Consider the following 12,072-nt stretch of genomic DNA (forward strand, 5'->3'; position numbering starts at 1 on the left):
AACTGTCCAATAACATACAGTATAAGGCTTCATCTGGGAAGCACAGTGTGTATTTATCGCTCTATTGCAAACATCAGTTTGCTCAAAAGCAATAAACATGCACTGAAAAGATATATGGTAACAAACACTGTTTCCATTATAAACAAATTCACAATTTAACTCATCTGTTATTACTGGGACCGTCTTTACTAGTGTTGTAAAGCAAAACGGGAAATAGAACCTCCTCAGGGCAGTGTGTCACTTTGCGGATTGGGTTTTATCCCACAATACATACAACATTCAATTAATGATTCATGATGCCACAATGAAAAAATTGAATTTATTACTGTTTTCATTTCTTTTCCACCCAAATGGAGCAGTCGCGGTCCCTTCTTTTTCTCCAGACACCGTAACATCACAGCTTGGAAGCGTGGTGGGGTTTGCTCAACAGATTGAGGCATATTTGTGACAAGGCTGGCGTCACGGGTCGCCACAGCAACAGCTCTCAGCAGGGCATAATAAAGTTCATTTTGATAACACAGCAGGAGGTAGAGGAAGCTTTAATCTTTGTCCCTGTTCTCCTTGATAGAGGGACTAAAAGTGCTAAACCTCCCGGCTATAGCTACAGCAACACGCATACCCCTGAAGCTGGATATGTGGATGTGAAGAAAACCGTAAATATTCATATCATATGTATCATAAATACATGCTGAAATTCATTGACCTTTTGAAGCCAGTGTGACATGAAGTTGAAGAATATCACTCCAGCCATTCTCATTAGCCATTCTGTCACTTAGTTTTAAATGTGACATTGGTACAGTAAGGTATGCCATCCTTGTTTCCATGGTGAGGCAATTAAAGCAGGTGGATAAAGACTAATTGTCATGAAATACGCTTTCAATTTTTAATTGCTGTCATTAGTGACAGTTTAGTTTAAATTGTCACGATCCAGAAATGTAATTGTTTCTTAAAGACGTCTAATTGACAATATGCTCTTCCTCTGTGTGTTTTCCAGCAAACCCCCTGCTGATTAATTCTTCCCTGCAACCTGACCTGACAGTGTCGCGCACCTACACCAGCCCCATGTGTTTCCAGGACTCCATTGACAAGGAGCTGATGGCCGAGCGCTCGCTCCTCGACCCGTTACCAGATCTCAAGGTCAAAGGTCAGAAAATAAAACTGTTATGAAAGCCTGTCTCTGTGGTCGTCAGCTACTTATGGACTTACAGAGATGTGTACAGCTCTGCAGTTGCAGTCAGAGGGATAAGCCTTTTGGATTTAACCTGTTTTCCTCCCGAGGCAGTCTCTAAGAAAGCGCTCATACAAAGGAAAATAACAGTCATGACCTTGGAGGGCATCACAAATTGACCATTTGTTAAGCCACATCCCGCTTGGTTACTGTTGCTTCATCTGTCAAGCTCTTTACTGTGCCATGTTCACTTTGCAGCAACAACAGTGGCAGATTTACAACTCGTCCATTTATGGTCATTTTGGAAACAATGGATCATTTAATTCAGAGACAGACAAAAAGAAGACTTCTTACTTTGAGATAGTGACCTTCCATTTTTGTAGACTGTTGCTGACAGCACAGTAAGACGCTGTCAGCCTAATGAATTGGTTAAAAATGCTCTGGCAGACTTTCTAGTGTTTCCTGCCAACTCGTTGGAAAATGGCAGTTCTGTAAAAAGTAGCCTTGATATCATGTTAAAACACTACGGTGTCTGGGAGGGGACATAGTGAAAAAGAAAGTCATGGTTGCAAAAGGAAAAACATCAAGATCTCGCAAAAGTTTTGCGACATGAACGTGGACTGTGTGGACAGTGTCATTAAGTCAACTTTTTTTGTATCTGTATGTCCCTTCCCAGGCTCCGTAAAAGACCAGTTGATGGTCCATGTAGGAACATTTTAAAGAGAGAAACAGCATTTTATTTGTATTGCACATAGACTGTAAACAAAAATGAATGACACACTTCCACCTCCTCCCACTATCCAGAAATGAAGCTAAAATATGATGGGTAAGACTGCTGGATGGAGCTGTGGTATCAAGGTCTCACTGATACACAAGCTTTACAAATCAAGACTTATTTTCTTCGAGACATATAACCCTGCTTTCATAGCATCAAATAACTAATTAAAACCATGCATCAGTGTGATAAGAGCAGGAACCATATTTGAGGACAATATATTGAATGTGTATTTTGACCTTTTAGTTTGTTCCATGTCCCATCCACTAACATGGAGAAGGCAGGGTTTATAGCTGCATCCAGCACTCAAGTGGCGAGAGAGAGGCTTTAGCTTCACTTTTGGGGAGCTGTTGTGTCACCCATATATATATATATTACTGTATATACAGTCTATGGTACTGCCATAGTGGTAAGTGCATTAAGAAAATGCTTAGTTTTGTATTTTCAACCTGTATTTTTCACATCTCTTCTTTCTGTTAATGAGTTTACAGTTGAGCCATATTCTTGTATTTTTTCTCTGTTCTCAAGTCCATGATTTGAGTTTGTTTACCTGTGAGTCACAGCTGTCTCACTGTATCTCCAGGGGTGGCAGAGAGGGCAGAGTTCCACGTCATGTCCCACCCTCAGACATTTCCACGGGGCCTGGCTCCAGACTACAGAGGAGTTGCAGTGGGGACGACGCTGGGCAGGAGGAGCAAAAACCTCTTCACTCCACAAGTCTCTCTGACTCCCAGCAGGCCTCTCCACAAAGCTACAGCAGTGTTTGGCCACACTGGAGGCCGGCTGGTGGTTCCGAACACAGGTGGGCCTGCTGCAGGGGCAATGTTCATTCAATATGTACCTGCGCGAGTGCTGAAATCACTTCCGTGAAAAAGTAAAAGCTTTAAAACCGCAGCAGAGACGACACAGAGCATCTGTTATTGCATTTTGAAGTTGTTTGACCTTGTCAGGGTTGGTCTGCAGCGAAAATGTGAAAATGCCATCGATCGCCCGAGTAACATGATTATTTACTGAAGTTAGACAGCATTGGCATTTTCTCACCGACCGATGGGTCCTGACAGACCCGATCTGCAGAGCATGGAAAGTGTTTCTAACCGCACGTGATACATAATTGGGAGCGTTTGACAAGATGAATTCATTTTAAGCATCGTTTTAACATTTTAAAACCCTACTGTATAATATGAAGTAAACATTAGCAGGTTATGTAAAGTAAACCTGTGATGCTCAGTCTACCACATTATTCAGCTGCTGCTGTCCCGTGGCCTACATTCATCATCCTGTCCCTTGAGGGGCTTTATCTACTGCAGCGTAGATTGACAGTAATTGTTCATCATACAGTAGAATATTTTGCGTATGTGTGCGCCTGTGTGTTTGTGTGTTGTGACAAAGAGACTGTTGGCAGCATTGATTCACAAGGCCTTTGGGACTTGCTTCCATCACCTTTTTTCTGGGGCCATCACCTCTCTGGCTGTCACCCTCAGTAAAGAGATCTGGCAGCCAAGCAGATGTGTGTGCATGTGTGTGTGTGTTTGGGTTATGTGTGAATCTCTGGCTGTGTGTTGATCCGTTTTTGCATACCTCCTTCTCTGCAGGCATCAGTCTGCTGGTGCCTCATGGGGGGATCGCAGAAGACACTACCTGGGAAATGTACATGTTCATCAACCAGGAGGACAGCAGGTGAGAGATTCTCATAGAGTCTGCTTCTGACACTGCTCTCTTTCAATCTTCAAACCCGCTCTCATCCCCCTACCTGCCACATCTTCTCCTCCTCTCCCTGCCGAACATGCGCCTCTCATATGCAGAGTACGCAGATACATGTAGGTATACACGAATACAGATGCAGACATATTCCCGCCCAGCATGGGGCTCGTGCTCATCTTGCAGAGACTACAGGGGAGGACATGTGTCACAAACACATCGGCAGCTGCAGACAGATAGCATTATTGCCTTAAGCAACCGTCTCAGCAGAGCAAGATGCACTCCATGACTCTGGTGGCCTGTTTTGTGTTTCTAGACATAACTGACAATATCTCCCTCCATCGTGACTGGTTAGAGAGGGGAAATTGTGAGCTTTGTCAACTCCTGATGATGGGTGATTCTGATTTGGGTTAGGGTTTGATGGGATGTGGTGCAGTCTGCTGGGTGACTGTTGCCCGCCAGCAGGAATCTATTCCTTTCTTAGCAATCAAGATTTTCACAGAGCTGTTACTCAAGGAGAAAATGGAATAGATAAGAACAGTTTGAAAAGGAGTCTTAACACCTCTGACTCCTTTTTTGCAGCAGAGTCTCAAAAGCTATCGCACATCAAGAAATCAATTTTTGGACATGTTAGTGATTCATGGTCGACAGTATCAGTGTGTCAGCATGTCTGCGTGAAACCTTGCTACCAAGGTATATCCCTAACAATACTGTCTGGTTACTCCCCAGGTCTCCACAAAAACCTGCAGAGCTCCAGTGCGATGGTCCTGTTAAACTAAACTTACAACATGTCTTTCTAGCAGCACCTCTCATTAGTCTGGTTTGCTGCTTGTTATCATCATTACTATTTTAATTCCTTTTCTTGGATTCAACTCACTTCTTATTTTCATTTGTGAGCTTTTAATCAAATTTTGCTTTACTTAAATTGTATTGTTTTCTTACTGTTTTAATGGTTTTAAGTCACATGTCTTGAGTTTTACTTGTCGGCCGCTACTCTTGATTATTCTTAGGGTTTGAATTACTCAGTGGCTTTCAGGAGAGCCCTATTTTCTGTTGGCAGAACTATGACACACAAATGCACACATGGAAGTGTGTGGCACTGCTGTCAATAGTAGGATATTGCGTATGTGTGTCCCTCTCTCCACGGTGTCACTTTCCTGTGAAAACAAACCACGAAAAGCAGCCGACTTATCTGTCTGTGCCACCTACACACAATATGCAAACATTTGAGGGCAGCAGCACCACGCATGGATGATTACAGTAGGAATACACACAGTGTTGTGTAAATTAGAGTCAAATAAGATAGATGTTCAAAACTGATATTTTATTGAGAGAAAAACACACACTGGTGATTTTTTTTTTTAAAACAATTATAATTTATCTCAGGGACTTCCTGAGACATGGAGGTTGTTTCAGAGCTCCCCCTACAGGCTTTCAGGGGAGCTCATAACCTTGTCAGGGAAGCTGACCTCCCCTTAGCTTCCCCGTAATTCAAACCATTATTATATATATATTTTTTTTTAACTCATGTATTTATTTTAATTGTGTCAACCTGTGTGTAATGTTTATGTTCACACTGTGCACATAGTTTTTGTGGCCTTAACTTCTGTCATAACTCACGTTTTCTGCATTCACCTTGTGCCTCCAACTTAAATGAAATGTGCTATTTAAAAAATGTTCGCTATCACGGCTAACTACCTCTTGATGAAATTCAATCTCATCGTCCAGGAGAGAATCAAAAAGGACATTTAGTGCCTTGTGAAATTCATCTGTTATGTCAACTCCATTAGGTGCCATGGTCATCTGGGTGAAGCTACAGGTCAAAGGTCGCATATAGGTTGCAGCTCAGTTAAGCGGGCTGGTTGTACACTCCCCTGCCCAGAGTATCCTCATTTCAGCCAAGCTGCTGCCCTGCAGGCTCCTGCTTTGCTCTGATAAGCCTGATGCTGTTTACTTCTCTGGCTGTCGTTTAAGAAGCTGCAGGAGCCGTGCACCACTGAGCTGTCAGTCAAAGCCTATCTTCCGACAGCCGCCGAGTCCAGAGGAGAAATTGGATCCTTTCTTCCCATTCAAACCTCGGCCATCTACATAAGACGTTGCTTTCCTCTTCGAAGAATAGGAATCGATCGGCTCTGGCTCAGTTTCAGGTGTTCACAAGGGCTTTCGTCCATCCTCCGGGCTTTACAAGATTGTTGTGTGTGATCTCTCCAAGCTCAGTGGGGGACAGTGGGTAGTCCAAGGACAGAGATGTAGTGTGTAACAAATTCGCCTGAAATGATGCGACTCACACAAGGTTGAGTGAAGGTGCTCAGCAGGCAACTTTTGGGTCTTCTTTTCAAGGAGGCACCTACTATTACTTGGTTTTACCTGAGTTGACCAAGTCTACCTTCTTCAGATACTTTTAAAGTTCCCCTTGAATTTACTTTCAAGTCTGTCATAACTTTTGGCCACTAGGAGACAGTTCAACAAGCCGTAAAATCATACGGGAGTTCAGTCCTTCCAAAACAAAAGCACATGCTGAATTGATATTCATGTAGGGCGGAGGATTTAGCAAAAGAGCAGCTTTAAGTTGAAAACCAAAATGACAGAATATTATGTATGCCTATACACATGTATGTATTTCACTGAAGCCTTCCACTGGTTATATTGAGTGGAATATGGAAAAAGGTGAGCTCACATTATTTTACACTTCAAAGTCTGTTTACAAGTCCGGGGGGGGGTTCTTTGGATTATATCCAGGCTAACAGTGACTGTATTTCATTGCTGTGAAATTCCATTCACTGGTGATATGCATGTCTTGGTACCACTAGTTTGTTTAGTTTTGCTCTTGTTTATTTGTGATATAGGGAACTGGCCCTTTTAACAAAAAAATATGAAATGTTCCTCCTCGAAAGCTTATAGTTCTGTACCAATTTACTCAACACTGCTGTGAGAGCTTGAGAGACAGACTGTAAAACACTGATGAAAATGGAATTTTTTTTATTGTTGCATGAGCAAATAAGATCCATGACAGTCACACTTGAAAGTGAAAAAGTGAAAAAAGCCTGTTTTTGCAGAGCACATATGAGGCCGCGTTAACTAATATCCCCCCCGTCTACCACCTAGTCTTTAATCACCATCCTGGAGTCATGTTTCTTTGTTCTCACAAGCACAGTCAGAGATGCTAAATAACCATCTTTAAGCTTTGCTCATGGGCAATGTGGCTAATTAGCATAGTCTGAGCAGCAGGTAACCTTGGTTTCCTCTGAGCCTGGGGCTGATTAGCACAGAAGTGCAGCTGCAGGGGCACAGTGCGATTTCCTTTTTAGACAGCGGATCATAACCTCTTTTAATTTTTTGGTGTTGATTGGTAGCAGCATAATGAAGAATAAAGACAAGCACACCAGTCGACACCAGAAACTGACAAAACAGCCTCAACCACACAGTGCGCTGCATGGGAAAGCCCCCCTTCAACCCCCAACTCTGTCTAATTCAAACAACTGTCATGCATGTAGAATAGAAGAGAATAGATTAGAATAGAAATATAAAGTACTTCTCCAGTGTTGTTGTTTATATTTTTTCGACCTTTACTGGAATAAAATAAGGGAAGTACCCCAACTTTAATTACCACAACCTGTCCCAATTGAAAGCTGCACAGAACATACTAATTACCTTCACCCAGTTTGCATTTCTTTGTTTTTGTTTATTTGTCCGTTATCAGGATTATGCAAAAACTACTCAGCCAATTCCCATGAACCTTTGTGGCGTGCTGGGGCACAATCCATTAAATTTAGTTTGGGATCCAGGAATTTTTTTTCTCTTTCACAATTATTTTCTTACATTTTCTTTGATTTCGTAGAGAATAATTGGGGGTCTTGATAAAAAAGCTGATAGTTATGAGTGTGTGCAATTTGGTGCAGATCCAAATAAAAATCTTGATCTAGTGAATTTAAAGGTGATTTCATAAGGGGACTGTTGGGCCTTGGTTGAGGTGTGTACTCTCTGGGTGCCATTCAAGTTGTAAAATATAAAATATTCCGGCAACTATTTTCATAATCAATTGTTTCCCTCCAAGCTAATTTGTTGTTTCTCTCTATTTACTCAATATCTTTGGGTTTTGTTCTTGTGGTTGGACAAAACAAGACATGTAGATTTCACCTTTAGCGTCTGGAAACAGTGATGGTAAATATTCACTGTCAAACAGACAAATTAAACAACTTATTGAACAAATAACTTTGTTACTCAGTAGAGCGCAGCATAAGTTGCAACCCTAATAGTATATTGTTTTTACAAAATCCTTGTTCTCTTGCATTTTATAATACCACAAATGATGGTAGGTCGGGCATCTACCACATTAAACTTCTACTGAAGTTGTCACTGTTGTATCTGTAGTGCAATAGTGCACATCATCCTCACACTCAAAACCCAAGCATATTTATTATGCATGCTGACGTTGTTGTGAGTTCTTAATTTCCCACTTTTCCAGTGTGAGCAAACTACAAATTAAACCTGCTTTTTAATTTGCATGGATTTTTGGAAATGGTTGTTGACTTGTATGGAGTCAAAATGGTTCAGAGTATGTGTCAACATAAGAAATGTATCCGTTTGAAATTATACCTGCACCGTCTAATTCATTCTCACTCTGTTTTCCTTTAAATTCCTACATACGTGTGGGTGCATGCACACATTCATGACACATCAGTGCCCGTGTCTCAGGGTTGCTCTCCACTGCAGCTGTATTAATGATGCTGAGATATATCCATGCTGCTCCAGTGACAACAGCAGCTATATCTTGTCCCGTGGATGTGAGGTGTCCAGCCGGGCCAGATTCGTGACTGATGGTGGTCCCATCGATTGCTCTCAGTCTTCACGGCTCCCCCGCCAAAATTAGGCCCCTGGCCAAGAGCAGTTTGGCCGAGCTAATCTGTCACCGGGCCGGCCGGAGCAGGCTTCATAAGCTCCATCGACCCACAAAGCTTACACGCTGTGTGCTAAAGCCTGTCCTCCCCAGCCCCACTGTCCATTAGTCTTGGTGCTTTAATCTTCCTCTATCTGTGAGTGTGTGTCAGCTAGTCAGGGGTTGATTCATTATGAGTGTCCAAGGATTTGAGTTTACTTAGTTCAAAGGCAGGGGTCACACTCTGCTATCTGAACGTTTGATTAGGCAGTGATTAATTAGTCGTGAGAGTCTTATTCTCGTGTTCCTACAAAGATTTTAATGAGAAATAAAACGGACGTGTTTGTGTTATCATGACATTTGTGATAATATTTGTTGTTAATATGTGATTTCCCTCTGTGTGCAGTACTCTGTTCGAGGACGGGCCCGAGATCTTTTTGAGCCCTGCAGTGACGTACGGACCACCAGGCCTCGACCTGTCCTGTCCCATAGCCATGACCATAGCCCATTGTGGGGAGGTTGCTGCTGATAATTGGACCATTCGGCTGAAGAGACAAATGCAGGACAACAAGTGGGAGGTGAGTGTTTTCTCTTAAACTTCAGCTGCTGTGCAAATTTTGTGTTAACGTCCATGCAGAATGTTAACACAAGTGGAAATGCACAACTTTCACCAGCACCAGGAATATCAATATGATCTGATAACCTGCGACGACTTATTTCAATGAAAAATGTCATCCTGCAGTGAAGTCATGCGAAGACGGAGCCGATTTCAGGGTTGCCAGCTCAGATTCATCATCCTGCATAAAAATTCAGCCTTTCAAGCGCAACCTCGTGCTGTCGTACATCCAAAAGTAATGTCAGAGCAAATGCAAATGACGGCCATTAGTCACTGAGAGATTCATTTATTTTCCACTTTAATTATGATTGTATTTTAAATTGTTAAAATGTGGAACATAAAAAGCTAAATTTACACAACAAGAAAACACGTTCACATATACACTTAAATGATTACTGTATGCCTGTTTCATTTTGTTTTTGGTATAATAGCAAACACATATCTGAAACATTTACAATTTAATACATCATCAACATCATAGTCTGGGTATTTAAAGATGGCACACAACTTCGATGCAGCAGATGAGTGAGGCTGCTCGCAGGGAAATCTAACGTTACCGCTCTTACTCAGTAAATCCTGCATAGACACCGAGTCTCTGCAATATGGGACCTTTAAACGATTTAGGGCTATTCATCTAAATGTATCATAGATCTGTGTTTACTGCAGTGAGGTTTGTGATTTTTCACATCTATTTCTTTTAGTAAAATAACATTTTTGAAAAGTCCTTCAACTGTGCCCTGTAAAGCTACTTCACTCTCACAGAGGACTTGTTCAGACATCTCACTTCAATCCAAACCCCCTCTCTCCTTTTTCCTTTTCGATCTGGGCAGAGAAAACATATCTAGGATGCTCCTTTAATGTTAGAGTAACCTCATCAAAAAGTGTTGGGGACCACTTCAAGGCAGGCTGACCCTGGCGCCACGATGTGTGCCTGACCTTGGGAGGCCAGTGGCTCTCTTCGAGCCAGGCCCTTCCTCTCTGTGTGACATTTGCACAGATGTAATTTGCCAGCAGACATGCTGCACAAAGGGGAGCTATCAAAAGAGCCATCACTGATGGGGGCTATATGACACCGGAAAGGAGAGAATATCAGAGAGAGTCAGCGGAGGAGAAGGAGAAAGGCAGAGGGATACAGACAGACTCTTAAAAAAGAGATGTACTCCATGAAAATGCAACGGCGTGACCCGTCTCTGTCACTGTGAAATAATGAGCCCTTTATCTCAGGAAGGATGGTTACTCAAACCCCAATCTCTGGAATTAGTGATTTAGTGGAAGATGGAGGTCTCTCTCCCCCTCTGCCTTCCTCTCTTCCCTACTCACTCCCCTCTTCTTTTGGCTCCGTCTGCCTCTCAGTGCCATTTCCATTAAAGCTTGCACTTTTGTACTGCGAGAGTTCGACTCCATCATTTCACTGTGGCTGCCTGGCGAGGATGAGCTATGTCATGGAGATCCTTCCTGTCTGCTGCTGCACTAATGGGGCAGGTTTACGAAGCTGTGGGCCACTAAATTAAACTGCGTTGCTTTATATTCATTCAACCAGGCCATATGCAGCGGGGACCTGTGGGTCACAGTTTTGTTTCAGTGGTGATTTAGGGAGCACGAGCTGATGAGCAATTGGCCACTGGACCCAACTGCACCCTGCTAATTCATTTTGTCAGTCTTACTGTATCACCATCTGTTCAGTGAGGTGGTGATTCATTGGGCCCTCGTTCTATTCAGTTCTGTCCATGATCCACGCTGGGTCTGCAGAAACTTCCCTATGAAGAACTATGAAGTGTCTTCACAGCATCCGTAAGAAAATGAGTCACTTAAAATTTCAAATCCTGGATCCATGGCTTTCATGGCTTGTTACTAACTGTAGCCATTTAGATTTGTATTTTTGTCTGTTTTACCACATTTAATAATAGATATAATTAAAATGTGTGTTGTGGGATTAATCATATTTGGAAAGAGAAGCCATATTCACACATCACAGTCTGAATAGGCTTTATATTTAACCCTGTTTGTCCTTTTCAATGCAGAGTCTTGACTCCAATTGAATTGTGAATATCATGAATCAACAATCATCAGCAGCACAGTGTTCCACTATTGAACTGCTCTCACACTCAACCCTTAAATCAACTACTATTGGTGATAACTCTGTTCTCCCCGGATGTGTCCCTCCCTCCAAAGGAAGTGATGGCCGTGGACGAGGAGAGCACATCCTGCTACTGTCTGCTGGAGGCCCAGAGGTGCCACGTGTTGTTGGAGCATCCAGGCCGCTACGCCCTGGTGGGGGAGCCGCTGAACCAGGAGGTGGCCAAGCGGCTGAGGCTGGCTGTGTTTGGCAGTCTGGATACGAGCAACAGTCTGGGCTTCACCCTCAGGGTTTACTGTGTGGACGACACGCCCCACGCTTTTCAGGTACGAGCGAAGAGGGAAAAAGTAGAAAGAAATGGTAAAGAACCAGGAATGACTTGAAGAAAATGTTACTTAGTTGCTTCCAAATAAGGTTTTGTCTTGTTAAATCTTCAGAAACATTTCTTTTCTTTTCTTTGAACCTTTCAACACAAGGGGAAACATACTAATCTATGCAAAAGGATAAAAAGCACAAAAATAAGTTTTTTAATTCTGAGAAATACAATCCCCCTGGAAGTACTGGCACCCTGAATATTGAGGTTTGAGTCCCCCTGCAGCAGCCTCAGGTTCCGATCCGATTAAACTTACTGTCCCATAAGTAATGTGCAATGAGGGGTAAAAATAAACTCAATTCCCACTTTATTCACCCTACCCATAAAGCCACACCTAGGAAGTTCCACAGCAAAAAAACAACCTAAGCGCCTACAGCCATGTTAGTACATCTGTGAGGTTGTAGCAGAGACAAGTCTGCACCTCCTCCTGTTTTACGAAAATGAAACTACGAGCACTGCCATCTTGTGCTTTTGGATCCAGAGTGGTGA

At 42.6% G+C, this 12,072-nt stretch overlaps 1 protein-coding gene across 1 annotated transcript in view; it reads left to right on the top strand.

The window, feature by feature from the left end:
* LOC117771822 (netrin receptor UNC5D-like) overlaps nucleotides 1-12,072 on the top strand; it is a 180,229-nt gene that overhangs the window by 158,419 nt on the left and 9,738 nt on the right. The window contains exons 10-14 of the mRNA XM_034602605.1: nucleotides 995-1,144; nucleotides 2,527-2,745; nucleotides 3,536-3,620; nucleotides 8,924-9,095; nucleotides 11,306-11,536. Coding sequence (XP_034458496.1) covers nucleotides 995-1,144; nucleotides 2,527-2,745; nucleotides 3,536-3,620; nucleotides 8,924-9,095; nucleotides 11,306-11,536 — 857 coding nt within the window. The remainder of the gene's footprint in view (nucleotides 1-994; nucleotides 1,145-2,526; nucleotides 2,746-3,535; nucleotides 3,621-8,923; nucleotides 9,096-11,305; nucleotides 11,537-12,072) is intronic.

The sequence above is a fragment of the Hippoglossus hippoglossus genome, chromosome 12, assembly GCF_009819705.1.
Source record: "Hippoglossus hippoglossus isolate fHipHip1 chromosome 12, fHipHip1.pri, whole genome shotgun sequence".
In the NCBI taxonomy this organism is placed as follows: Eukaryota; Metazoa; Chordata; class Actinopteri; order Pleuronectiformes; family Pleuronectidae; genus Hippoglossus; species Hippoglossus hippoglossus.